Genomic DNA, 26,458 nt, shown 5'->3' with positions numbered 1-26,458 from the left:
AGAACGTTCATGTGGCAGTGGCCGAGGACAATGCCACCACCACCGCCACCACCACGGCTCACAAGCAGAGTACCACGGCTACGAACTTGGAAGATTTGGCGAGGGATGGAGAACGGAGTGACGGTGACGGAGGTGACGGAGTTGGTGTCGGCGGCGGGGGGCTGTTTCAGTTGGATTTGTCGCTGCGGTTGGGATCTTTGTGCTCGTCGCAGACGTGTGATCCGATTTGATCCAGAGTTTCCTGGCGATGGGGTGGTGCTGTAAATGGACACGAGGTGGAGAGAAGGAAAGTTGCAGTGACTTCTTCTCGAGGCTCTACAACTTTTTGCGGAGGTCCTCTCCTCGGTTCCTTTTTTTCTTCCATTCTTTTTTTTTTTCTTCTCCTGCTTGTTTCATCTTTACTTATTGTGTAGCTATAGGAGGAACTTTTGATTCCGAGCTTGATGTGTAGGATTTCGCTATTTCCCATGCAGATTACAACTCAACGCGAAGGCTCCGGCTCAATGGAGAGAAAAGGGCTCCGGGACACGTTCTTCGCGAGCTCGCAACTTTTCTTTTCCAGAGTGTTTGAACTCGATCAGGGATCAAAGTTTCCATTTTTACTTCCCTCTTTTTAAGTCGAGAAGGCAGGCTGGACAATGCAAGATCTGGTCTCTCTTCTTGTGTATACGAATGCTCTCTTGCTTTTCATGAGTGTGTTCTTGAGTTGTTTCCGTGCTGAGTCGTGTCAGAAACAAGGGACCCAAACGCAAAGCTCCAACCCAAGTTAAAGATGTAAAAGGAAAAAAATATATATATATAAAAAATCATACCATACAAAGTACAAGGAGATTTGATGAGATCCCAAGTACCTTAGAGAAGTATGGTTGCTTCTTACCACCCTCTCAAAATATTGATTGATCGAGTTGGCGTTGGTTTGTTTAGAATTTTCTCCTCCAGCACTCACTCCTGATAAATGAGGAACTTGACTCTAACGTTGCGGTTTCTTAACACCCACACAATGCTTTTCTGTGGTCAATGTGTTGGACGAGTGTACAAGCCCTGTTCCCGAGCACGAGATTCCAATCCAAGAATCTTTTGTCAATCAGAGTCTTGGATATTAACCATGGATGGCCGAGCAAAATGGTGGCACCACCATTTGATTCCATGGCATTCACATTGTCAAGTTCACTATATACCAAAAACAAGAAAAAGAAGTGTTAGAGAAAGCATCGAAGTTCTTGAGTTTGTGAGTGACACTTACAGTGGGAAAAGATGAGAGAGCACAAACCGCGATGGATCGGATCATTTCGTCGGCTCGCTGTGGCGGTGGCTGGCTAGACAAAAAAAATAAGCTCCGAGGCGCGCAATCATGATGTTGGTGCGTTTCAGGTTGGAATTTTAATGAACCAAGGGCCAGCCGGCCAGCCTTTCGAGACGATCTCGATGTTTACAGATAGAGAAAGCCCCTGCCAAGGAGATCGAGTCGAATTATTTGCTTTTCTGGATTAGATAACGGATAGATACGATTAAACAAAGGGGATCATACATACCTTGGGTGCGCAGGTGATGCATCGCTTACGATGAACATGAAGACTCTCATGTAAGTCGGGCCTTTTGTTCGTCCGGCTACAGTGGAAAAGGAAGAAAAAAAAAGAGAGACACGCATTATGAGAAGATGAGAGCGAAATCCGTGGGGCAGGATGTTTGGTGCGTGCCTGTTTAAATGGACAAATTCTGTCTGTTGCTGGGCATCTGAGAGCGAGCTGCTTGTTGCTTGGATTTGCTTTCTTTTTCTGTTCCATGCTTTTTTTATTGGCCTGTCAGCTAGAGCAGAGAATTTCCGGAAGAGATCTAGGAGGACAAAATTTCCAGCAGTTATAAGAGTTTCACTTAAAGACAATGCACTTACGAGGCGAAGAGGAAAAAGGGTGAAGCTCCGTCATTTGCTTCTCGGTGTTTCCAACCGCAACCAGAAAAGTTTGGCGAGGAAGTACTGCGGAGATCTGAAAGATAATATATAAAGGTCTACTTAAAAGGAACCTACATCTATAGTCTCGATGCTCTAATTACTTACGTTACTCGAGTACAGCAAAACTTCCAGGGAACGGCAACACTTTCTTCGCCATCATCATCCTGTATATCATTCAAACCAGCAAAGATATGAGAACAGTAAAAATGAAGTAAGGATACCTGTTAGTGGTCTAGTTTTCGAACTGAAGCCATTAAACTGAGATGAGCGTAACGTCAACTCTGCAATCCACGAAAGCATTGCGGTGACTTAGGCTCTTCCAGGCAAGAGTCTTATGTCGATGGTGCCAGTTTTTCATTTTGTCTACCAAAAAATTGTGTATTCACTTAAGGAATCGAAACATCTCTCACCTGATTTACAATTTCTTATATATGTATTAGTAGTGTGCCTGAAAACGACCTATAAAACAGTCGCAGGAGTGTTTCAGCCAAACCATATGCATTACACGTACCATTCTTCTATGGGACGATCACTTGCTTCCCTTTCTTCCACGTATAATCGCCTGGAACCAGGAACGGGTCCGCGTGCTCGGAACTAGGATTCGAACTTTTCATCCAAGAAAACCAGGATCCAGTATGCTCGGGTTTCAGGTTGTTCTGCATCGCGTGCCGCTCTTGGAACTTGGAAAACGTGACGATGACTCTAATCGTCGGCACCACCGGAATGGACATCTGTTGACACGCAATGAGGCTTACACTGGAAAAAGAAAAAGAAAAAGAATCGAACCTTGACAGGAAAAGTTCCCGCTGGCAGTTTCGTAGTCAGCAACTCTCTAAGCCTCCGGACGGCCTTGACTTTGCTGGACAAAATGTCAAGCAGTGGAAGAAGCTCCTCGATCTTGAGAGGAAAATTATCTGTCACCCAAAGGGTGGGTCTAAGTCCCTTCTTGAACTCGCTCTCCTCTTCCTTTGCGCTAGACTTTTTGGAATCGTCCTCTTCCTTACCGCTTATAGGCCTGGACTTTTCGGCTTTCGGCCTCCCACCTCGACCATTGACACAAGCCGAGTTCTCTTTCTGTTCTTCTAAGTTCTCGCAATCGCCACTCAAAACCATCTCCAGCTGATGTTTCTCCTCCTCCGTTAGCAAGTTGGCATAATCTAAAGTTTCCTCTTCTTCGTCTTCCTCCACTGCCCCCAGCACCTTTCTAGATCTGATACTAACGGACACGTTTTGCATGTCATACACCTTGCACTTCCAGTTCCCCACTGTCTCGGCCTTCTCGTGTTTCCTCCACGTCAACTGCGGAACCAGCTGCGCTTGAGTTACATCCAAACCTGGCCGATAGACATTCGCCCGAGACATCACAGCCACCTCGTGAGCCACCTCAGCGTCCGATGGCTGTACCGCGGCATCTTCAAACGCATTCACAACCTCCTTCTTCTTGTGCATCAGCACCAAGAGCTCTCCAGATCCCATATTCTCTTTTCCCAAGAACAAGTAGCTCCGATCCGACCTCTGGATCTTGAACGAGTCGAAGCCAGCCAGTGTCATGTCCGCTCTCAGGTTGGAACCACGCTTCCATATCTTGTAAGTGTCCGACGGAGCAATCCTCCCGATAAACGGGATGACCGAGCTCTCGAAATGAAACGTGAGCTCCATGTAGAAATCCTTCATCCTGTTGAGCTCCGCTACAATCCGTGGCAGCCGCCGACACCACTTCGACCACGCCATGGGCTGATAGTACTTGGTGATGACCATCGCAATAGCTTCCTTGCGAGCACACACGGCCTCCTGGAGCGCACTCCATCCCCGACCATTCTGCAAACTACAGTCCGCCCCTGCTGCCGCTAGCATCTCCACCGCCCTCGCATTCCCGAGCCTCACCGCCAAATGCAATGGAGTCTCCCTCCCAGGAACTTCCCTGTTGTCGATCACCGACGAAACTATATCGGCCTTTTGCTCCGCTAGAAGCGAGTCCACCTCGGAGCTAACCTCTCCCGCGGTTGGCAATCGCGGCAGCCGGGAGAGCACCGATCGGAGGAGGCCATAGTCGCATCTGGCGACTGCGTAATGCGCTGGGCTCTGCGAGTAGACATGAGCCTCCTCTGCCGAAAGCTGCGACATCCTCCTGCCTCCCTAAACAATCGGATCTGCCCAGAAACCCCCCAAAAATCTCATCCAAAAACTGCCCAGACGCGCTTTTCCAGCCTAGCCCAGCCCGGCCCAGCCTAGGGTTTGCAGTCGCGAGAGGAGAGCTGGGTCAAAAACACGGAGCTTTCACGACGAACAGGGAACCTGCGACTACACAGAAACCCTAATCCATGGCGGAAATTTCTTAGATCCAAAGCGAAGTACCTCGATTGGATCCAGTGGTCGGCCCGCCAGCGCAGATATGATGCCACAGTGTGCGACAGATCGGCCGGTCTCCCCAAGAACAGTGGCGAGAGAGGAAAGCGGGGAAAAAAGCGAGGAGCACTACCGATGGAGCAGCTTTGCGCACTGGCGCGCTCCAGTCGTCGTCATGGCAGCCACTACCTGAAATGACCGCGACTGGCCGCTCCATCGATCGGGCGCCATAGCCGAGCTCGCAGCGCCAGTGTAGGGCTCTTCCACCTCCCCCCACAAAGCCCTAGCTTACGAATCCCACGCCCCCCAGCATCAAATGCCTCTATCTCTTTCCACCGTGAGTTTTTAAAAGCCTATATTTTGGCGGCAATTCTGACAAGATTCGGGGCATATACCCACTAACGGTTTTGCTTAGTTTGAAAATTTATGCCTTGTTGGGGTTTAAATTTGTAGGGTCTGGCAAAGCGCTGCCAAACCCTCTACGGTGGTCCAAAAATTATGTCGGCCATATGTCTTGATATCCATACGGCACGCACGCAAAATGGCGCATGTGGCATATTTAGCCAACCGACCCTTTTTAAATTAGATCATCTACGATACATTTGCTTTATACCATGACCATGGCGCGAATCCACGCTAGGGCATGTGGGATATCTTCAATAAGCCCTAGCCCAAGCCCTAGCCCTAAATAATTGCTATGTTGCGCGGCTATGGAGTCCCCGCCTTGCCCCGTATTGCGAAGGGTTTCTCTCCCGGGAGGTCGAATTCCAGCGGTGTGAGCTCTAGCGTCGGGTGGAGGTGAGATCACTGCCGTGGCGCGCATCTGAAAATCTCTCTTTAGGCGCCAGGCGATGGCGGGAGTGAGCAAGAGTGTCAATGGAGCTGGAGCAGTGCCGCCGCCGGTGCATCCGACCTACAATTTGAGGGAAGTGATTCAGCTCGCGCTCTCAGAAGACGCAGGAGATCGAGGTCAGTGGAATTACGATTGCTGGGAAAGGCGTTTGTCACAAATTTTGCTTCTTTTGTCAGGGGATGTCTCCTGTTTGGCGACTATTCCAGCGGAGATGACAGCGGAGGCTAGATTTCTTGCCAAAGAAAATGGTGTGATCGCTGGCATTGCTCTGGCGGATATGGTTTTTCAAGAACTCGATCCTTCGCTGAAAGTATGCAGATCAAAGCTCTTTTATTTTAAGTATTTTTTTCTAGACTGATTGGGCAGTGGAGGATGGGAGCACCGTGGAGAAAGGCCAAGTTTTTGGGAAAGTATGTGGTATGTATCACAATGTAAGTCCAAACTGTTGATCCAGCCAGCCTTGTTTGTAATCCTTTACGTTTTTCTTTTTGGTCCTTCAGGCAATGCGAGGAGTATCTTGACAGCTGAAAGGGTCGTTTTAAATTTCATGCAACGCATGAGTGGCATCGCCACTGCAACAAAGGCAAGAATAAGCTTCTTGAACAGTCGCTTTTCCTAATTGTTTCCATCTTGTGCTTTCTTAGAAAATGGCTGATGCTGCGAAACCAGCGAGAATACTGGAGACGAGAAAGACTGCACCTGGCCTTCGTCTGATTGATAAGTGGGCCGTAAGTGATTCAAAATGGATTTTTTCCACGGTAATGGGGTGTTCAATTCAGGTTTTGATTGGAGGAGGAGAGAACCATCGAATGGGACTTTACGATATGGTTATGGTGAAGGACAATCACATAGCAGTCGCTGGCGGTATAGAGAATGCCATCTTTGCAGTGACGAAGTATTTGGAAGAGAAAGGACTTGATATTGGCGTCGAGGTGACTCGCAAGTCCTTGAGTTGTTTGCCTGGTCTCTGATTCATTTGAAAATCTAACAGGTGGAGACGAGAACGCTAGATGAAGTGAGGCGCGTTCTTGCCATTTTAGACAAAGGCAAAGTCACACGGATAATGTTGGACAATATGGTGAGTACACAAGCAAATGGAGATATTGATGTGGGTTTACTACGAGAAGCTGTTGAAATCGTGGGCGGCCGAGTACAAACGGAGGTATGTATTATGCCTCGCAAGATTTTCTTGACTCTTATCTTACTGCAAGATCAAACAGGCTTCTGGAAACGTTACTTTAAGCACAGTCGGAAAGATTGGGAGCACTGGTGTGACTTACATTTCGAGGTATCATCAAGTTTTCTTCTTCTTCTTTTCTGATTGATGTGAAACAAAATAGTGGCGCTTTGACACACTCGGTCTCAGCATTGGACATCTCTTGCAAAGTTGACATTGATCTGGCCCTTGCAGTCGGCAAACGAACAAACCGTGCCTGATAAACAATGGAAGTGGGACTTAAGTTTCGAGCTTCAACTTATGGCAAACCTGAGCAAAGTTCCGGATTCAGGAACTTCAGTCTCCCAGCTGGTACTTATAGATCTGTTGCTAAACTATGCAGCAAGTTTATAGATCCATGTATATTGAAGTGTCACACAGAAACAATTTCATAAGCGCTTGAGGATAACAGTCACACATGCCTGGTCAGTATAATAAAGGAGGTTGTGAACTCCATTTTCTTACATAGTAGCTCCACGTTTGCTTGGCTTATGGCTTTTGTGTAGCTCACTATTTTCTTGGCATAGTCACTTGCTCCAAAATCGAATGTTTCATGGTACCGCGGGTCCTTCTTGCACAACTTATGCAGCACCTTGAAACACTGAGTGGTTTCCACAGCCTTTGAAACATTTCGAAAGTACAGTGGAAGGTTGATGTTAATCATAGTCCTCACCTCTTTAAAACGCTCCCATGCAGCTTGGAAGTGAAGCTTCCATAAAATGGGGTCCTCAGAAGATCTTCCTGCCAAGAGCAAGGATAAGACCCCTTGTTTACATTTCTTGCTTGAATGCTTATCCATGACAGTCCTTCCCGGTGATATCTTGTGGTAACTGAAACATAACGTTTTTTGTATTTTAACTTCAGAGTGAAAAAAGGCAGCATGTACAATGTAGTGAGATGTTAAAAGAGTAGTATTTGGGAGCAACCTTCCATAAAACGAACCTGGGACTGAAGCGTAGAAATAAGGCTTCCCTTGGCATCTATGCTCTGCCAGGGGCTTGAACAAGGTGTTGTAGTCATTAGTGACTAGATGCATGGATCTCAACATTTGGCGATTGCACAAGGTCAACAGCGTGAATTGTGTTCGGCCCCGAAGAACAGCCCAGATCTGCAATACTAATGTGTTTTGCATTAGCAAACACATCATGGCTTTGATGAGTGGCCATGCACAAAACATTGAGCTTGCATAGCTGAATTCTTGCAGTAGCTCTCAGCTCCCACCCCAGCTAGGTGTCACCGCCAAGGTGCTTGGTGAGAGACAATCTTGAGAATTTATACCGTAGGAGCATAAAGAACAGGTCCTGCCCGCCTCTAGAGACCATACTACGAACAGCATTGGAAGTCTTGCCGCAATATGTCATTTTATATTGACAACTCAATGCGTTTCTGCCCATTTTCAAAAAAGAGGAACCCAGAACTCTCAAAATTACAACTTCACTATCTAACAGGTTGTAGCTTGTATTGTCAGGAAGTCCAAGAAAATAAGAGCTCAATCTCCATCTTAAGAACCAACTGCTCAAGCTCTTGATTGGAGAAGGTTATGACCATGCACTGAAGGTTATTGCTAATGCTATCCATTATAGAGCGATCTCATGAGAATTTATATATTACTTACATTTAAATTTAAGGTTTTTTTAATAATGCTTTTAGTCAACTTTGTATTTTGCATGTTTTCAATTCACAGCCTTAGGGGTACTAAATTAAAGTGATTTTGTTTTTTATTTTTCCCTCTCATACTATCATTACATGATTTAAATCCTTTGGTGCCCAACTAGAAGCATAGAAAATGTTAAAATGTTAAAAGTTTTATTGGTGTTTCACCTCATAAATTCTTTTAGGGTCATGATTTAATATTCTTAACAGAAGTTAAGTTTACCTTTGAGATTGCCAAATGCAAAGTTTTCAAATCAATATTTAATGAGTATTCTAACATTAATTAGAGTTGGAGTTTGTTGAACACATGAGACATGTACAAAATGGGATAACAATGGCATTATAACTTGCATCATAATACACCCCTCTCTCTCTCTCTCTCTCTCTCTCTCTCTCTCTCTCTCTCTCTCTCTCTCTCTATATGAATATTACTATAAGGTAAATATGTGATTATAGCAGTATAACATATAGATAAAATGACTGAGACTGTATCCATTTTTTTATATAGCTAAATGTGCTTAGGTATATTACTACATATATATTTATTATTAAAAATAAATAATATTAATATAACTTTATATCATGATAATAGAATTATAATTTAAAAACTATTGTATTAATAAACATTTTTATAGTATGTCAACCATCTTTACAATTCAAAATGATTGTAATTCAGTAAAATATTTTCTGATAATATTTTATAGGAATTATATACGGGAAATAAAATATTATGTTTTATAAAATATTTAATTTAGCATTATTTGTTAAAATTATTTGCTTTATATCAAATATTATTTAATTACTTAACTAGATAAGCTATCAGATTTTACTTATTTTATATAGTAATTTATATATATAAAATAAATATTCAAGTTGGTTGAGATAAATGTTTTAAATAAACCTTATAAATTATTAAAAGTAGTATAGAATATAAATGTGTGCCATAACTTCAATTTATTTATTTAGGGTTGTGTCTCAATTATAACATTATTGCCCAAAATACTTTGACATAATTATTGTTTTTATCATTACAATCATCATTTTATTATTATAACAGATTGCTAAGCAAACATCATAACAAAACATGCTAAATATTTTGCCCAACACAATATAAATAACAATATTTGAAACTATTTTTATAAATATATAATTTACATTTTTTTATAATATTGTTGAGATAAATTTTATAAATAATTAAATAGAAAACATTTATTATAAATAAAAATATATTATAAATTAGCACCAATATTATTTTTGTAAAATTAGAATAATTTTAAATCATATTTTTTATTAATATTTAAAACCTATACATTAAATTTTTTGAATAATTATACTTCTAATTATTCTATTTTATAAACAATGTTTATAATGCTAAATCCTTAAATAGCCATATACATCTTTTAGAATTTTACTAGTATTTTTCATCTATTATAAGTTCTTAAACATATAGTAGTATTATCCCTATTATTATAATTCAATTAACTTATTAAAAAAACAAAATTTTATAATTTCTACTAAGAAGAAAATATAATTCTTTTTAAAAATGTTAAAAATACATGATTCAATCATCTATTTCAAATGTTTAGGTTTTCTGTTTGAAGAGAATATAATATGTAAAATTATAATTTGAATATACATTATAAAAAAATTCTATTCTTAAGGAAACTATGAAAGTATAACATCTGGGAAAGCTTGATTTACTATGGAGCGATTGATTGCTAGGAAATAGACACGAGCTTATCTAATATCCACCATGGCCTCAAGCACTACGCTAACCAGCTTCTTCAACTTCAAGTTCATGATCAGACCAGTTCAAAGCTGAGGCACTAGTTCCTAAAGCAATAAACTCCTCCACAACCTGGGAAAAAGAAAAGAAATTGAAATGAAGAACACTTTGTAGCAAGAAGAAAAACATGCCTGAACTGGCCATTTAGAGGAGCCCAATGAAGAGGGGTATTGTTCTCGGCATTGCAAGCATTAACATTCTGTGAACACGAGCGATCAAAAACATTTTCTAAGATCTCCTTCGCTACGCGACTTACTTCTCCTCGTTCGATGAGATACTTGACAATGCTCAAGTGACCATTGGCAGAAGCCATATGCAATGCTTTAGAGTAGTAAGATCACAGGCGAGAAAAAATCAAAGCGAGAAATCTTCTACCTGTGCATCGCTGCCGCTAGTGCCCGCGCCTCTAGCTCGTGGTTTAGATCGAGCGCGCTGCAATTGGACTGGATTGGATTCTGGAGCGTGGGCTTGTTGCTCCGCTCGAATTGTCCATGCCTCGAGAGCTACCAACATCAAAACCTGGATCTAGTCAAGAAAGTGCAGTGGTGTGTGAAATTAGATTTCGCGTACACACGGTCAAATGCGCTCCCAAGGACCTTTCCTTCTTGACAGGGTCTAGATCTCCCCTCGCGATATATAAAAAGGGTTGTAACTTGGATCAATTTGATAGCATTGCTTCGATCGCAAAAAGAAGGGAAGGAATGGCGATTCGTGCGAATTTGGTGGCGTCGATCTTCCTCCTAGTTTTGCTACTGGCGGTCACAATCCAAGGAGAGGATAGATTCGATCCGGCATTGGTGCTGGAGAGCTCGTTAAGAGGCAGAGTTCACGGGCGTGGAAATCAAGACGAGGATGATCAAGCCGTAGTTCCAGGAAGAAGAGCGAGGAGGGATTTTGATCCCAGCCCATTTCCAAGACCAGATTTCTTGCAAGAGGGCGCTGCTATTAGATTGCAAGTGCCCATTTTTGGGGCAGTAGCTACCGTTCTAGCAGGTGTTCTTCTCATATGAATTTAAACAGTTTCTAGCCGTACGATACTCTTTTCAATCCGACGGTTCAGATCGGCTGTAGGGTGTTGCTGAAAACCTACGCCATCCGACCGGGAAGATTCATTCAAGAAGTATGCAGATCAATTTTAAACATTGGCAGTATGTACAATGTAACTGTCCATCCAGCCTTGTTTGCAATCCTCTACGTTTCCTTCAGATATGTGAGGAGTAAGAAAGGGTCGTCTTAAATTTCATTCAATGCATAAACTTCTTGAACAGTTGGTTTACTTAATTGTTTCCTTCTTGTGCTTTCTTAAAAAGAATGGCTGATGCCGTGAAACACTATGAGAACAATGGCGGAAAAGAAAATGGCCAGGATGGACTTGCTAGTCATAAAAGGTTAAAGCTTTTGTGGTTAGATAGCAAATGATTCATGAGTTAGCATGGGATCTAGTGGAATGGACCTGGCAAGGAGCGTAGCAGGAAGAGTTTTTTTATATATGACAAAGCTAAGAAGACAATTGCTAAGGCTGGAAAGTGATTGTTACTTGTAGTGAGGATGAAGTGCTTGAATATTCAAGAAATTATTCAAACAGCCACATTGAGGATATTGTGGAAAGGACAATAGGTAACTAAAACACAATATTTTATGTTGTTAGCAATGCAATAGTACCTACTGTTTAAATGCAAAATTCATTTCTCAAGCCAATCATGTGAGCAAAGGAGACACAAAGGCATATACCTTAGAAATGTAAGAGTGCACAAAATCTATAAAAAGCATGTATTAGTTAATGTATCAATTTTCCCAAAGACAAGTGTCAAATGTGGCATAAGAGAGATAAAAAGGTATATACTTTGGGAATGTGAGAGTGAAAAAAAACATGAAAAAATGTGTGAAAAAACATGTATCTCCCAAGAAATCTAAATTAAGCTAATGCATACTAGTTAAATTTAAAGATAGTTAACCCTAAGTATCCCAAGACTTTAAAAGGGGGTATTCTTATCCATGGGCCTTTTCCTTTTATATTTAAATTTATATTCCTTTTATATAAAATATTTTACATTTTATATTCCTTATATAAGTTATCTCTTAAGTTTGTTTGTTGTAATACACATGAATTTAGATCTAAACTCCAAGATGGTAAACATAAATCCCTAAGCCCTAAAGTGGAGTTGAAAGTGTTGCACATAATAGTGGTTAAAATGAAAGTTTAACAAATGTAACACGTTTAGATTAAAAGCTTTGACATGGAAAGTTGAGAACAAAAGTGAAACTCCGAACAAAGTGTTTAACAAATGAGCATGAAGCAATTAATGAATAAGTCTCTAAAAAGGGCACAAGAAGGACTGTCATATGGCAAATATTATGATACATAAAAGTGTCGATTCCGATAAGGAATTCAAGGAGTTTGAGAAGGAGTCTAAAATGGAATTTGAGAAAGAATTCAAAATAGAGTCTAATAAAGAGTCTGAGATGGAGTTCGAAATAGGGACTAAGACCAAGACTAAAACCAAGACCAAAATCAGAACTAAGTTTAAGTTTGAGTCTAAGTCCAAAGGTGAAAGTCCAAAGCAATCATCTCCCAAACCCTGGGGGGTTTGGTGAACTCCAAAAGGATAGTAAGGGAAAGATTCCAATAAAACTAATTTGGTAGCAAAAGTTAATATAATTAAACAAAGGTATATCTATGTAGTAGGTGATGATATAACCATTAAAGAGTCTAAGGTTAAATGAATATAGATGGACAAGTGAGGTAACTTACTAAAGTGTTCAAGAACCAACTTTAGCTCCTCTAGGAAATCAAATGGTCAATGCTCCTAATTTAAATATAAGTGGCACCACATACTTGGATACTTGGCATAGCTCATTAAAACCTCGCTCTAGCCACATAGTTAGGGCACCCAAAGGCAGAAGGTAAAAAAAGTACCCATAAGACTCACATTGGGTTACGATGTTTTGAAATATTATCCCCAAATCTTAAACTGTGGAAAAGAAGAAGAACAATCCTCTTGTGTAGTGACTAAAGATACACTTACACGGCAAGGAAGTCCTAAATGTTAATGAGATTTAATGGTTAAACCTTTAAACCTTAAACTAGTGGCAATGTTAGTGAGTACAGCTGTGGATAGAAAGGGATTTATTAAAGACTAAAGAAGGGATATTGATGAAGGGTGTTTCCCATTTCTTTGTGCATCCTAAGGATGTTAAAGTGTGGTCTTGAGATAACTACTCATTGATGAAGGGTTTAATCTTTGGGAGATAAGACTATGGTATGAGTGGTTTTGGATTACCAATGAGATAAAGGTAAATAAACATGGCCATAAGGTTAATATGTCTATAAGTTGGGAATATGAGTTATAAAGGTTGTGAGAGAAATTCTAAATGGTCAAAAATGTGGTTAAATGATTAAAGTAAAATGGAAAATTTAGTCGTTTACAATATATTAATTGAAATGCTTTGTACAAAGGGATCAAGAACAACTAACACCAATTATAAATCCATTAATGCTTCCTCATAATGTTCCTGGCCCATCCACAATAGAACTCTAACTATCTTATATTGTTTTGAGAGGAAGGAATGATATAAGGTCCAAGTGTATAGATACAATGCTATATATTAATATTAGCACAGTGGGATATAAATTGTTGGATTGGTTTCAATTTAGACCTTTTGTATATAAACTAAGGTTTCTAGGCTAATTGATATGCATATTTTTGTATTCCATGCACTCATATAAGTTAATATCCAAAGGAAATAAAAATTAAATATTTTCTTTAGCATTATTTGTTTAAAGTATTTATTTTCTATCAAATATTATTTAATTATCTAAGTAAAACGCCATAATAGTTTTTTAAAAGTTAAATTAATTTATATAAAAATAATAAACATTCAAGTTGGTTGAGATAAATCTTTTAAATAAACCTTATAAATTATTTAAAGTAGTATAGAATATAAATGTTTGCTATAACTTAAACTTATTTATTTAGAGTTGTGTCTCAATTATAACACTTATAATTATCATTTATATCTTTACAATCATCATTTTTATTTTTACAATGGACTACTAAGCAAACATTATAATAAAGCATGATAAATATTTTTCCTTACACAATATAAGAAAAAATATTTAAAACTATTTTCATAAATCTATAACTTACTTTTTTAAAGAATATAGTGCTAATTTATAATATATTTTATTTATAATAATTCAACAATATTATTTTGTAATGTTAGAATAATTATAAATTATTCTTTCTAATAAAATTTATAACCTATAAATGAAAGTTTTAAATAATTAACCTTCTTATTATTCTATTTTATAAATAAGTTTTATAATACTAAATCTTTAAATAACTGTATGCATTTTTTTGTAATTTTAGTGTTTTCCATCTATTATAAGCTCTTAAACATATAATAGCTTTTTCTTTATTATTATAATTCATTTAACTTATTAAAAAATTATAATCTCTATCTAAGAAGAAAATATAATTCTTTTTAGAAGTGTTAAAAATATATGATTCAATCATCTATTTCAAATGTTTGGGTTTTCTGTTTGAAAAGAATATAAGTTAAATGAATAGGTAAAATTATAATATAAATATCACTTTACATAAAAAAAACATTCTATTCTTAAGGAACCTATGAAAGTAAAGTAGAAAGCATAATTTAATTTGAATGGTCTGGGAAAGCTTGATCTACTATGGCGCGATCGATTGTTAGGAAATAGACGCGAGCTTATCTAATATCCACCATGGCCTCAAGCCCCAGGCTGTGAGGAGGCTAACCAGCTTCTTCAACTAAATTACTAGTTAATCTCTTCTTGTATACTTGTGTCGTCCAGGGATGCCGCGGCTGTGAGAATTGCTATGGCGTTCACGACTTCTTGTTTTCCCCGAGACAGGGCCTCGTCTACCGGCGTCCGATCGTAACTGGAAAATGGAAAAGCAAGAGCAATTGAAACCCGATACACTTTCGAGCCTAAAGTTCATGATCAGACCGGTTCAAAGCTGAGGCGCTAGCTCCCGAAGCAATAAGCTCCTCCACAACCTGGGAAAAAAAAACAAGAAATCCAAATGAAGAACACTTTGCGAATCACGAAAGAATAGCAAGAAGAAAAACATGCCTGAACTTGGCCATTTAGAGCAGCCCAATGAAGAGGGGTATTGTTCTCGGCATTGCAAGCATTAACATTCTGTGAACACGAGCGATCAAAAACATTTTCTAAGATCTCCTTCGCTACGCGACTTACTTCTCCTCGTTCGACGAGATACTTGACAATGCTCAAGTGACCATTGGCAGAAGCCATATGCAATGCTTTAGAGTAGTAAGATCATACGCGAGAAAAAATCAAAGCGAGAAATCTTCTACCTGTGCATCCCTGCTCGTTATGTGAATTCTGCGGCAAAAGAGGAGCAACGAGCTTGACTTCCTCGAGTTCTCCATACCTTGCAGCCTAGAGATTGAAAATCTGGAGACACCCATTCCAAGAACCCCGGAGACTTTTACCTGGAGAAGATCATCTACATCAAACTCACACTCCTGTGCTGGCGGCGGCTCTTCACTCGCTGGTAACACACGACCCATCAGGGCTTCCAAGGAAAAGAGAAAAGAGTGCTTTACATTGCCAAAGAATATACAAAGAATCTTTACGCAATCGCGGCTATGGCGGCAGTGACAATTCCAATTATCCCAAGCGCCGACACCTCCAATCCAGCGCTGCCGCTAGTGCCCGCGCCTCTAGCTCGTGGTCTAGATCGGCGCTGCAATTGGACTGGATTGGATTCTGGAGTGTGGGCTTGTTGCTCCGCTCGAATTGTCCATGCCTCGAGAGCTACCAAGATCAAAACCAATGCCAAAACAAGGATCGAAGGCTTCATTGCCAGTGATCTTTTGGGATGAAAATACCCTTCTTTCGACCTATATAGCGATCCTTTGTCGCGTCCAAATCCAAGGCCACTTTCGAAGAATGAGTAGAAAACTCTGCCGGGAGACACGAAAAGAATATCGTCGCGTGGACTCATCTAGTCAAGAAAGTGAGGTGGTGTGTGAGATTAGATTTCGCGTACACACGGTCAAATGCGCTCCCAAGGAACTTTCCTTTCTTGACAGGGTCAAAATCTCCCCTCGCGATATATAAAAAGCGTTGGATCAATTAGATAGCAATAGCATTGCTTCGATCGCAAAAAGAAGGAAAGGAATGGCGATTTGTGCGAATTTGGTGGCGTCGATCTTCCTCCTGGTTTTGCTGCTGGCGGTCTCAATCCAAGGAGAGGATACATTCGATCCGGCATTGATGCTGGAGAGCTCGTTACGAGGCAGAGTTCGTGGGCGTGGAAATGAAGACGAGGATGATCAAGCCGTAGTTCCCGGAAGAAGAGCGAGGAGGGATTTTGATCCCAGCCCGTTTCCAAGCCCAGATTTCTTGCAAGAGGGCGCAGCTGTTGGATTGCAAGTGCCCATTTTTGGGGCAGTAGCTACCGTTCTAGCAGTTGTTCTTCTTTAACTTGTTCTGCTTACACTTCAAGTGCATAGAACAAAATTGAATAAGCAAGAACTTAGATTACCATGGATTGCAAGCAGACCTCAAGTCGGGTAATCCATCGTCATCGTCCATCGACGCCCCGCACTCAAGTAAAACTCGACACACTCCAGCCTCTGCAGCACTGCGGAGAACCGTATACTCCCCTGGTTTCACGTTGATATTGCTGGCCACCTTAGCCATAATTCGCAAGATCTCTTCGTCCTCATTCGAGAATGCCGCTCTGGCGAGCGGGCAAAAGCCATCATAAGTCGGCAGCGTTGGATCGGCCCCAGCGGCTATCAGCAGTTTGACATTCTCCAATTCTATTCGATTCAGCGGAGCGATGAGAGGGAGCCAGCCCTCCGGCGAGGTCCGGTTGGGATCCATATGCGGGAGCAAGAGCAAGAGCTCCAGATGCTCGGGATCGCGAGCGTTGCACAAGTGCTTGCTGGTGAGAGCCTCGACAGGCTGCGCTATGGGCTTGAAGAGCGTGACCAAGTCATCCATTTGATGGCCGCTGGCATACAGGGACGGCAAGGTGGGTACGCCTGGAAAGAGAACCAACCATACGAGTGACAATGTAAAGGTTGTGACAAGAAAGACATGTTACCTGACCAGTGCAAAATCTCATCCGGCAATGGAAAGTCTGGGTCTGCCCCGTTTTCCAAAAGATACTGGACAAATCCATCACCAGCAGCAGAGGCACCCAGTCGATGGTGCCGCTTCACTGCTGCAAGTAGCGGGGCCTCTCTGTTCTCGCCTGGGACCAGCATGTTCAAGCTGTCTACGAGATCTATGGCTGCGTACGCAGTTTCCAAGTCTGACTCCGTAATGGCTTGCACGAGTCGTGCCATTCTCTTGCCGAGGGTCAAAACCCCGATCTCCCATCCTCGACCGCACAGCTGCGACAAGACGAGCCTGAAGCCTGGTAGGCGAGGAACGAACGCTCCCACGACGATCGATATTGGTGACTCGAGCGCAAATAGCTCCTTGCCTTGGTGGTCGTAGACAAGAGCGCAAGGACTTGGAAAAACCAGAGCGCACGCAATATGCACGAGCGGAGACAATTTGTAGTGGAGGTAGACATGTTTTAGGTAGAGGTTGTAATCACAATATAAGGGGACCCTGATGATGACTGGGGCGGATCAAGCCGTGACCTTGGGTTACAGTTCTCAGGCTGCATTTGCCGTTCAGATGAAGATTCCTTGCAATCACTACCAATGAAGAGATGTAGGTTTGATATAGAGATCTCCTATTTTTTATCCCACTAATTCTTTTCTATTGATCATACAAGCTGCAAAAAGCGTTGGAGTAGAATTGTCAAGAACAAGAACACAAAGGACATCTCACAATGAAGTATGAAAATGTTTAGACCTTTGCTGAAGAGATATTCTATGCCAGCTACTACCTTAAGAGTCCTAATTTGGTTATGAGATGAAGCGGCAGCGGCCGAGGAGAGAGCAGGGGTGCAAGGTTTCTGAGCACTCTGAGGTGATTTTGGTATATGTTAGATCGTGATAAGGAGAGGCATTGCGGACAGTCAGTTTTGGGTCTCCACGGACAACTATCATAAGAGGTGGAAAGCGATGAGTGATCTTTCGTGGTCACATAAGTGCTCACAAGATGAGCCCATTCGTAGAGGAGATAGTGTGCTGGCTCCGGTGTTCACTATTGTAGACGACGCTCACCTGGATGAAGAGGAGAAACCACAAGCCAACCTCATGAGCTTCGTTGTCGTGTCTGCTCCAGGAGAGGGGAGCGGCGGCAAAGAGCTAGTGCAGCTTCACGCGAAGTCTAGTGGAGCGGTGACCATCGCCCAGTCCAACATTTCTAAGATTTGCTGACATAGTCATTGTTGCCAAGGGTCGCCATTGAACCCAAAGGTTTGTGCACGAACACTGTCTAGTATCAGATTTGCAAGCACCTTTCTCTTAAAACCCAGTGATATACATAAAAAAGAAAACAAAAAGAAAACCTTACCAGCCATTTTATGTTGTTGCAAACGTCACCACGGTGTTGTTCTTTTAATTTAGAGCTCGTCCTCTGCATTGTCTGGGTAATCTCACCCTTCTGTGTGAATACTCGCCATTTGTGCATCACAAACTTCTTTGCTATGATTCCCTGAACAAAAACCGAACTGAATTGCCATGAAAACAATGGTGGGCACAAAAGTGGTGAACAGCTTCACTGTAACCTCTCCAAGCATAAGTATGTAAGAACAGGTTTCTCCAGAATTGCAGCCTTAGGGCTCTAGGGCATGGCTTGCTCCAGCTCTAGTGAGTAGTTTCCACCTATATGTAGCTTCCATTTGCTCCATCCCTTTCATGAGTTCGCAGCCAATGCTGTCCAGAAGAAATTGTGCTGACTGCCAACTAGCAGTTGATGGGATAAAGCAGTTGCTCATGCCCACAGGACATAAGCACAAAGCTCTGAACAGATAAGAGCCTTCTCTTGCCAACATGAGCAATGTGCATTTGTTTGCTCCATTTAAAAAGAGCCCTACTGGTTTGTGTCTGTTTATTGTGCCTATGCATAAAAGCCATTGAGCAAACACAAAAACTGATTGAACCAAACTAAATGTTTTTGTCTTGTCAAATCTATTTAATGCTATTTGATCTATTTGTTCCAATAGAATATGGTGATAGTGCAATGTAAGGGTTTTTTCATTCAGTTGAGGGAATCTGGCAGCCACATCAGTAGATATTTAGAGTATATTCGTTTTAGTTTGATTAGGTCTTTTTATAAACCTCTACTATGTGTTTTTAGAATTTAGCCAAACATCATCCAGAAATAATAATAATATTTAATAATAATTAGGTCCAAGCTAATTATAGCCTACTTGTCTTATTTTTATGGATCCATGGATTTGAAAATTTTATTTAATTTAGACTTTATGTATGCCTTATCTAGTAGTGTATAAATCAGGTTGGCCTCCTCCTTTTTCTCCTTCTAATCCTAAGGGATTTACTTCTTCCAAAGATTAGGAACATCAAAACTCTCTTGACAAATGGATAATACTTCTAATGGCTGGTGAGAAGTACCACAATGTGGAACTAGATCCTTCTAAGGTAGGTGAGAAATACTTGTTTTGGTGCCCAAATTCACCAAATCATGCCATGGATTGTGCACTTTATCAGCCTGGTGCATAAATGAATTTGGAGTCTAAACCATCTATTGAAGAGATATGTTCTGTCAATGGTCTGCTGCCCATCATCAACATATCGTTTAATTCTAAAGGTGTAGCACCACCATATGCTCTTTGCCCAAGGAAAATTTGTCCAGTTAAAGGTGGAGTAAAGTCTCCTAGTGAGTCTATGGTATCTGATGATAGACCCAAGTGGGACCTAAATGATCAAATGTATTGAGTGTGATTTTTTGTTTCCTCTATAACCTAGAATTTCCTTTTAAATAGCAAGTGTGTGATTGAATATGTGTTAATAGCATATGTAAGCTTCTATTCAGGGCCAAATAGTTCTTTTATCCATACTCTAAAATTATTATTAATTTTATGGTCTTCTAAAAATGGGAATTTGCAATCCAGCAACAGCACCTAAAAAATCTAGGCTTGGAAAAAGGCTGGGATCAAAATCTCTTTGTCTTGATTTCCATGTCCATAAACTCTAGAACAAACTCCTTCTGTTGCTTCTGTTTTGCCACAAAATTCACATGAGCAAGGATGCACAGGTCTGCATAAATATGATCCTTATCTAGAGAAATCGAAATGAGAAAATTAAAATAATGATATCAAAACTAACTTTTTGGAGTGATTTCATGAATGTTCATTTGCAAAAAATTTGAAGAGGTTGATATTGTGAACTAGTTACTAGAGATTATATAGGGATTTGCATATGCTTATAAGTTTTGTGATTTTTGCCTTAGTTTCATAAGCATTTATAATGAGCTACTAAAGGTGTAATATTTTATCAAAAGTTTGAGCTCAATGGATATGGAACAAAAGTTAAGAAGGATTTTCTAACAACATTAATTAATGTTATCATTAAGATTTAAATGTTTTTGCCAAAACTATAAGTTAACTAGATCAATGATGGTCAGGAAAATGGTCAACAAGGAAGTTAACATTATGGTTAGCTAGCCAATGCTCCATATTCAGGGAAGAAATGATTGTTATTGCATTAGTACTTAAAGAATGGAGATGGCAATAAGGCTAAAAAACTTTATTTGGACCAATGAAAAAAAGACAATAATTGATTTATTGGTAGAAGGTGGATATAGCGCAAATGTCTATTGTGGTGGTTTTTCTACATCCTGTGGCAAAAGTTCAAAGACAGAAATTACCACTTTAAAACTCAAAAAATTGTGTGTAACACTTGGATTGAAAATAATATACTCTAAATGTCCCTAATATAAATTGAAGAAACTTAATTTGCTTATGGAAAAGAGCTTGGGCATCTATGAAATGGTCATGGTAGATAAACATAACACTTTTGTTTATTGTGAATGGGCTTCAAGTGTTTTTTTGATGGTTTAAAAGATTCTTAACCATTCTTTATTCCAAGTTATAGATTTTGGTTGCATGGATGTTTTTCATATAATGTTTATGGTAAATTTTTCACACCTTTTATAAGAGCTAAATTATCAAATTACTTGAGATAGACTTTGGGCTAGCTAATAGTTAGTGGCATTATGAAAGAGATTGCTGGGACAAACAATGAAAATACTTCCTTGATTAATACTTTGGAATTGGTGAACTTCTTTTGTGGTGTACCTCTAAGAACTAGTAATTAAAAAAATTGATAAATAGAGTTCTTCTCATATAAATTTAAAGCCGTCCGATTCACTTTCCGATCCGACGGCTCAGATCGACAATTTTGAAAAGCATCTTAACGGCTCTAGGGCTAGGAGCCCAGGGCTAGGGTTCATCGGGGCTGAGATGGCGTGAGCTTGGCGCTCCGATCCGAGAGAGTAAGCAGCTAAAATCTTCCTATCTTCGCCAGCGCTTATCCTTGGCGTGGATTTCGTCTAGTGGGCTACGATGCTGAGCCTGGAGAGGCCAATTTCGAGCCATGGGCGACGACGAACATGGATTATGGGAAATTCTATAGCTTCTACAAGCCGGTAAGTGAAACGAGAATTTTCTAGCTTGGAAATCAGCGGTGGTTTGGTTTTTTTCTCCAAGGATTTCGTCAAGCGGCCTTCGACAGTACACGCAGAATGCGAGAAGAAATATGATATGCTCTTGAAAGAGCTCATGGAGTGCAAGGCGCAGTTGGATCAGCTTCGAGCTCACAACTCAGCTACTGGTTTGGCACTTTGATTTCTATCATTCATCATCACAAGCGAACCAAATCATGGTTAACGAAAATTTTTCTTTTCATTGATGATAGACCATTATCTGTTACTGTTTTCTTCCCTGGACAGATGATGGGCCTCCTTCGCATCGATCGGACGTGTCTTGCGAAGAACAAGAGCACCAGCAAAATTCTAGAAAAGCTGCCTCCACTCCATCTCCGAGGCTGTCGGATCTACTAAATGAAACATCGACACAGCAGCAACAGGTCAACGCCACGGAAGCCACCAACAAGGATTCCAAGAACAGAGTAACTATCAAGTCTGCCAAGCACAAAGGGCCATCAAGAAATCTATTGCTCAAGTAAGCTTGTTATTCATTACTCGCACTTCTTTTATCGAAAATCTTTGTGTAGGCAAGACGCATTTGATCGTTTGTCTCGTCCGAAGACTGCTCCAGTTCGTCATCTAGATTACTTGAGGAGCTCCCGAGGAAAACCCCATCCGATAAAGTATGATCAGTACAAGTACTTCGGTAAGTACCAAAGCTTTTCAGTTTTTCTCCAAAACTTAAAGTGAATTCTCTTCCCTGCAGGAAGAGGAAGCCAAGGCTCTAAGAAGGGCTGGGAAGAACAAGTTCCCCCCATTAGAAACCATGCATTGCCACAAGTTCCACCTTTGAGGTTGCGCCGGCGGCCACAGTACTAAGGGAAACAAATTTCTTGTTTCAGATTCTCTGTAAATCGCGGCAATTTTTTTTCAATGTTTTTTATTTGCGTAAGTGGTTAATTTTTCACATTTGTTAAGGTTTATAAGCTTCAAGCATGAGCTGCGTCCATCAAAGCAAACCACCTTGAAACCACCACCACGCAATTAGACAGAATCTTTTGACGAGTTTTGTCTCGAGCACGACTTTCAAGACGCGGAACTGGATCTCGTGGAAACAGCACAGATTACGGTAAAGAAGTATGGATGGGACGAATGCTATTGAGCCGGGGCTGTTGGGAGAGAAAGATAAGAAGCCTGATGTTCTAAGCTTTGCCGAGCATCTAAGAGGGCTGTGATTTTCGCAGAGAAGCTGCTGGGCGAGGATCAAGTTTGCTAGAGCCACAAGTTCTTAATACATTTGCTGGGCTTTTTTTGTCGAGAGTAGTCGTGAGGAGGAGACATGGAAGACTGTGAGCATGGCATCCGAGGTTTCTGGGTTTTCCGCCAGCAACTTGGTGAGAAGTTGGGGACAGAACAGCTTCCTCGCATCGAAGAGTTTTGGGAGAAGAAGCTGAGAATGTACGAGGATTCATGAACAAAACAAACAGAAGCGCGTGAGCAGCCGCAGTATGGACGATATGGGTTGACTTACAACTTTAAAACATCACCCAGTGAAACAAAGGAAATGATGGCAAAGCTCCGATGTTTCTGGCAGAGTTTGCGGTGCTACAATCACCTTCGCAAGGAAGAGCTTTATCAAAGATGCTAGCCTCGAGGAGATCTTTCACTGGGATATCAAAGATGCTAGCCTCGAGGAGATCTTTCACTGGGAAATTGATAGCTCTTGCGCTCTGGATGAGAAGCTCCCTGAGCAGAAAGTGAAGGGCTTCCAGAATTTTGAGAAAACGGCGCCGAGCATGAAGAAAGCAGCTGGGCTGCTCGGCTTGACACAGGTCTTCTCAGAGCTCTTGTCATGTACACTCCAGGTTTGCCACATGAATGCGATGGGTGATGAGAAAATGGTGAAACCTTTGGTGAAGTGTTCTCTAGCACTTCTGAGCGACGCAACAAAGATTTCCTCGAAGAAAGGTGCAGGATGATCATACTTTAATCGATCAAAAGGTGTTAGGGTGCGTTGAAGACGGTGATCAATGCTGGAATTAGCTCAGGCGAAAGGTGATTAGCGGCAGTGACGAAGAACACAAACACCAGGAAAACAAACGCCCGTGGCTCCAGTGTGTTAAGTATGAGCAAATGTTAGAAACCTTTAGTCAATGAAAGTCAACAGAATCTTGATTAATGTTGAATAACCTAAAAACAATCATCACCGTCCGTTTAAGTAAGTGCTGTGACGTCAGCTCTGACAGGCGACTAGACACGTGTCATTACATCATTGGCCTGACCCCCAGGCGTACCAGGAGGGATCATCGTGCTTGGAAAACGCTCCCCTCACACGGACAAGAGCGCCCCCAAATCTTTTTTGGCTTGATAGGTCTAATCTCTCCCATGCGCGCCCAGGGATCTCTTGCCTAGGGCACGCACTGCTATGGCGTCGGCGGTAGGAGCGCTCGCGGCAGTGATCCTGGCGCTGGAGCTGTGGATCGCGGCTGGAAATGTCGAAGGTAGGAGCACAGCTTTTTTGAGCTTGTCATGTTTTCTTTTTCTAGGCGATATTCTCCATTCCCTGAGGAGGAGCTTGGTCGATCCAGAGAATGTGCTCCAGAGCTGGGATCCAACGCTGGTGGATCCGTGTACTTGGTTTCATATCACTTGTGACAACCAGAATCGAGTGATAAGAGTGTAAGAACTAGAATGATCCGTTCGTTTTGTTTGTGTTTTTTTTTTTTTCCTTTCCCCTGAGAATACGAGTGCTCACTGATCATGCCCCTTTGTTTCCAGGGATCTTGGGAACGCTAAGCTTTCCGGAGTGCTGATCCCAGAGCTGGGAAAGCTGGAAAACCTTCGTCATCTGTAAGTTTCTTGTAGCTTCAGTGCTTTTGAGCATGAATTCTTTGATTTCCAGGGAGCTCTACAAGAACAATATTGCTGGGCACATCCCCCAGGAGCTCGGCAACTTGAAGAAGCTCGTGAGCTTGGACTTGTACATGAACAACTTGACTGGCCCGATTCCTCGGTCACTTGGAAAACTCAAGTCTCTTGCTTTCCTGTACGCAGCCTGACTTTCTCCTTTGTGTTTCTTTAAACTAATGCCTGATGCTTACAGGCGTCTCAACAAGAATCGACTTTCGGGACAAATCCCAAGGGAACTGTCGTCAATCTCGAGCCTGAAAATAGTGTAAGTCGGTCGGAAAAGCTCCGATGTTTGCAGTTTTGGAGCAACCTCTCTTTCTTAATCTCTACAGGGATCTCTCTGACAACGATTTGTGTGGCACAATCCCGACCTCCGGATCATTCGCTCAGTTCTCACCAAAGAGGTACAAGAAGAGTTTTGTTTTTCTTTGAAAGTAGCTCATAGAATTTTGTTTGTCTCTTCCTTGCGCAGCTTTGATAACAATCCCCGTCTCAATGGTCCGGAGCTCCAGGGGTTTGTCCCTTACGACGAGGCAGCCGCGGCTGTTACTTCTGACGAGCACTCCTGCTGACAAAATAGCTGATCACTGGCTGTTTGGTTCTTGCCAGTGCTAAACAAATGAGGAAGCAAATCAAATGGGCGAAGGCGAGGCCAAAGTACCTGTAAAGAAACGAATCCAGAAGAATGAAAACAGAGGAAAAAGAAATATTAACTCCCTCCAGTTTCTTCTTTCTCGTCTAGACTTACCACGCCGGAGCATAATGCGTTGAGACCTCGAGAAAAGGATATGGCCACCTGAGAGAAGAACGAGAGATTATTAAAAACCGATGGAAATCTTGGAAGGATCGTTCGTTACCATGTTAGGAGCCTTGTCCCGTGGATGAACCATTGAAAAACAACGTATGCAGCGGTCCAAAACACGAAATAAGCGCCCCGGAACCATGGAAAAGGCTGTGGAATAAAAACTATAGAACCCGCGGGATGAGAAACAAAAGCTTGATGCGTACCAAGTCATTGAGGAAGAGCTCCGCGAGCAAAAAGATCGCGTTGACGCCATGCATGTTGAGATTTACCTGCGGGTGAAGAACTTGAGAGAATTGTGAGCGAACGAAGAGATCTTTTTTCTCTTGTTCTTGCTTACGAAGTTTAAGTCGAAGAAAGGACTGGCTAGAACATACGGGACGAGGATGAACCAGTAGACAGTGTCAGTCAAAACCGATGCCGCGGTAGCCGTCTTTGAGAAACCACCATTAGAGTTTTCAAGCCGAGAAGTTTTTTCAAGTACCTGGAAGATAACAAGCGTTGCGTAGCCGATGAATCCAGCCGAAGCATCCGTTTCGTCCTCGGTAGTGTCAGCAATGCTTTCCTGCTCGATGAAGTTCCCAGTTTCCTCGTCGCCCAAGCTCTCGTCGACCAGAACTATCTTCTTTTCCTTGGCGGCGCCGGAAACGAGCTTGGTGATGCTTATATAACTGGCTAGCTGAAAAACAAAGAACAAACACGATGAGAAGAATCGAGAGGTGGAACTTTCTTACCCCGAAGTAGATCACGAGCAATGTGAAAGTCCATCTGGAGAAGCAAGGAAGAAGATCAACGAGAAATTCGCGCTAATAGTAACTCACTGAGTGTAAAAGACGAGCGACAATGGGCCGCTGGCGACGAAGCTGATAATCCAAATGCTAAGCAAGTAGATGAAAGAGATTGCCCGGATCCCGGCGAGCCAGGCCGGGTGGAGGACGCCGGAGGAGCAGCGGAAGAGCTGGATCGATGCGAGCGCCGCCGCGTCGCCGCCATTCCCGCTACTATCGATCCGCTTCGTGGAGGGCCGAGCTTCGAATTTGACGACGACGGCGATGGCAGCGGCGACGCAGAGGCCGACCTCGAGGATGCAGAGCAAGAAGGGCCATTCCACTTCGAGGAATTGGAGGAGAGAGGTCATCCCCAAGAACGAGGAAGCAAAAAAGGCGAAATGGAAGAGCCCTAATTTTTTAAAATATCTTTTAGATTTGTCGTAAAAGGATTGTTTGAAAAGCTTATTTCTTACATCACTTTAATCCATACATCAATTGGAATTGTCGTTCCATGGAATTTTCCTATGATTATGTTCTCGTGGAGGTACAACAGTTGTGAAAGAAGAGCATAAGAATGTCAATGA

General features: G+C 41.8%; 7 protein-coding genes, 1 long non-coding RNA gene and 1 other non-coding gene across 18 annotated transcripts in view; 4 read left to right on the top strand and 5 right to left on the bottom strand.

The window, feature by feature from the left end:
* LOC9658724 overlaps positions 1–230 on the top strand; it is a 1,740-nt gene extending 1,510 nt beyond the window's left edge. The window contains exon 2 of the mRNA XM_002986508.2: positions 19–230. Coding sequence (XP_002986554.2) covers positions 19–230 — 212 coding nt within the window. The remainder of the gene's footprint in view (positions 1–18) is intronic.
* Positions 231–518: 288 nt separating this feature from the next.
* On the bottom strand, positions 519–1,604 carry LOC112341045. Its single transcript, XR_002990412.1, has 3 exons — positions 1,533–1,604; positions 1,244–1,448; positions 519–1,170 (listed from the first exon to the last, which is right to left on the bottom strand). It is a non-coding gene; the product is annotated as an uncharacterized LOC112341045 (long non-coding RNA).
* A 95-nt stretch (positions 1,605–1,699) lies between these two features.
* Positions 1,700–4,591, bottom strand: LOC9659314 (ankyrin repeat domain-containing protein 13C). Of its 4 annotated transcripts, XR_002990410.1 has the most exons (7): positions 2,738–4,591; positions 2,463–2,682; positions 2,362–2,410; positions 2,173–2,232; positions 2,057–2,115; positions 1,892–1,985; positions 1,700–1,833 (listed from the first exon to the last, which is right to left on the bottom strand). XR_002990410.1 is itself a non-coding variant. In XM_024660447.1 (4 exons), the coding sequence occupies exons 2-3, from the start codon at positions 4,073–4,075 to the stop codon at positions 2,470–2,472; spliced, it is 1,551 nt and encodes a 516-aa protein (XP_024516215.1). In that variant the 5' UTR covers positions 4,076–4,252; positions 4,307–4,591; the 3' UTR covers positions 2,330–2,410; positions 2,463–2,469. The 4 variants fall into 4 exon arrangements, 2 of the variants coding, with proteins under 2 accessions (XP_024516215.1, XP_024516214.1); XR_002990411.1 differs by lacking the exons at positions 1,700–1,833; positions 1,892–1,985; positions 2,057–2,115; positions 2,173–2,232 and adding an exon at positions 2,241–2,314; XM_024660447.1 differs by lacking the exons at positions 1,700–1,833; positions 1,892–1,985; positions 2,057–2,115; positions 2,173–2,232 and having other exon boundaries at positions 2,330–2,410; positions 2,738–4,252; positions 4,307–4,591.
* Positions 4,592–4,744: 153 nt separating this feature from the next.
* Positions 4,745–4,876, bottom strand: LOC112341060. Its single transcript, XR_002990421.1, has one exon. It is a non-coding gene; the product is annotated as a U11 spliceosomal RNA (small nuclear RNA).
* A 74-nt stretch (positions 4,877–4,950) lies between these two features.
* Positions 4,951–6,834, top strand: LOC9658723 (nicotinate-nucleotide pyrophosphorylase [carboxylating], chloroplastic). Of its 5 annotated transcripts, XR_002990416.1 has the most exons (11): positions 4,951–5,095; positions 5,139–5,266; positions 5,327–5,460; positions 5,504–5,567; positions 5,651–5,733; positions 5,795–5,878; positions 5,930–6,082; positions 6,142–6,312; positions 6,371–6,438; positions 6,562–6,678; positions 6,738–6,834. XR_002990416.1 is itself a non-coding variant. In XM_024660479.1 (10 exons), the coding sequence occupies exons 1-10, from the start codon at positions 4,995–4,997 to the stop codon at positions 6,608–6,610; spliced, it is 1,035 nt and encodes a 344-aa protein (XP_024516247.1). In that variant the 5' UTR covers positions 4,951–4,994; the 3' UTR covers positions 6,611–6,830. The 5 variants fall into 5 exon arrangements, 4 of the variants coding, with proteins under 4 accessions (XP_024516247.1, XP_024516246.1, XP_024516245.1 ...); XM_024660479.1 differs by having other exon boundaries at positions 6,562–6,830; XM_024660478.1 differs by having other exon boundaries at positions 6,491–6,830.
* Positions 6,835–9,709: 2,875 nt separating this feature from the next.
* LOC9658721 (ankyrin repeat-containing protein P16F5.05c) lies at positions 9,710–15,810 on the bottom strand. 3 transcript variants are annotated; one of them, XM_002986423.2, is made up of 6 exons: positions 15,302–15,788; positions 15,164–15,248; positions 15,045–15,109; positions 14,919–14,987; positions 14,793–14,842; positions 14,438–14,724 (listed from the first exon to the last, which is right to left on the bottom strand). In XM_002986423.2, exons 1-6 carry the CDS (start codon positions 15,377–15,379, stop codon positions 14,601–14,603), a joined length of 471 nt encoding a protein of 156 aa, XP_002986469.1. In that variant the 5' UTR covers positions 15,380–15,788; the 3' UTR covers positions 14,438–14,600. The 3 variants fall into 3 exon arrangements, with proteins under 3 accessions (XP_024516251.1, XP_024516250.1, XP_002986469.1); XM_024660483.1 differs by lacking the exons at positions 14,438–14,724; positions 14,793–14,842; positions 14,919–14,987; positions 15,045–15,109 and adding exons at positions 9,710–10,004; positions 10,062–10,126 and having other exon boundaries at positions 15,302–15,810; XM_024660482.1 differs by lacking the exons at positions 14,438–14,724; positions 14,793–14,842; positions 14,919–14,987; positions 15,045–15,109 and adding an exon at positions 9,710–10,126 and having other exon boundaries at positions 15,302–15,810.
* A 5,383-nt stretch (positions 15,811–21,193) lies between these two features.
* Positions 21,194–22,375, top strand: LOC9659312. The gene is made up of 6 exons (XM_024660436.1): positions 21,194–21,239; positions 21,301–21,392; positions 21,454–21,577; positions 21,696–21,927; positions 21,980–22,098; positions 22,159–22,375. Coding segments are annotated over exons 1-6 (681 nt in total). The 5' UTR covers positions 21,194–21,238; the 3' UTR covers positions 22,272–22,375.
* A 1,310-nt stretch (positions 22,376–23,685) lies between these two features.
* Positions 23,686–25,032, top strand: LOC9658720 (leucine-rich repeat protein 1). The gene is made up of 7 exons (XM_002986504.2): positions 23,686–23,893; positions 23,939–24,071; positions 24,171–24,242; positions 24,295–24,438; positions 24,496–24,567; positions 24,635–24,706; positions 24,775–25,032. Exons 1-7 carry the CDS (start codon positions 23,818–23,820, stop codon positions 24,872–24,874), a joined length of 669 nt encoding a protein of 222 aa, XP_002986550.1. The 5' UTR covers positions 23,686–23,817; the 3' UTR covers positions 24,875–25,032.
* Positions 24,582–26,272, bottom strand: LOC9658719. The gene is made up of 8 exons (XM_002986421.2): positions 25,926–26,272; positions 25,839–25,872; positions 25,589–25,783; positions 25,445–25,537; positions 25,311–25,376; positions 25,160–25,254; positions 25,051–25,098; positions 24,582–24,963 (listed from the first exon to the last, which is right to left on the bottom strand). Exons 1-8 carry the CDS (start codon positions 26,240–26,242, stop codon positions 24,849–24,851), a joined length of 963 nt encoding a protein of 320 aa, XP_002986467.2. The 5' UTR covers positions 26,243–26,272; the 3' UTR covers positions 24,582–24,848.
* Positions 26,273–26,458: the final 186 nt, after the last annotated feature.

This window comes from Selaginella moellendorffii, unplaced genomic scaffold (genome assembly GCF_000143415.4).
Source record: "Selaginella moellendorffii unplaced genomic scaffold, v1.0 SELMOscaffold_74, whole genome shotgun sequence".
Taxonomy (NCBI): Eukaryota; Viridiplantae; Streptophyta; class Lycopodiopsida; order Selaginellales; family Selaginellaceae; genus Selaginella; species Selaginella moellendorffii.
The sequence above is the reverse complement of the archived record's forward strand: the minus strand, read 5'-3'. Positions and strand labels throughout refer to the sequence as shown.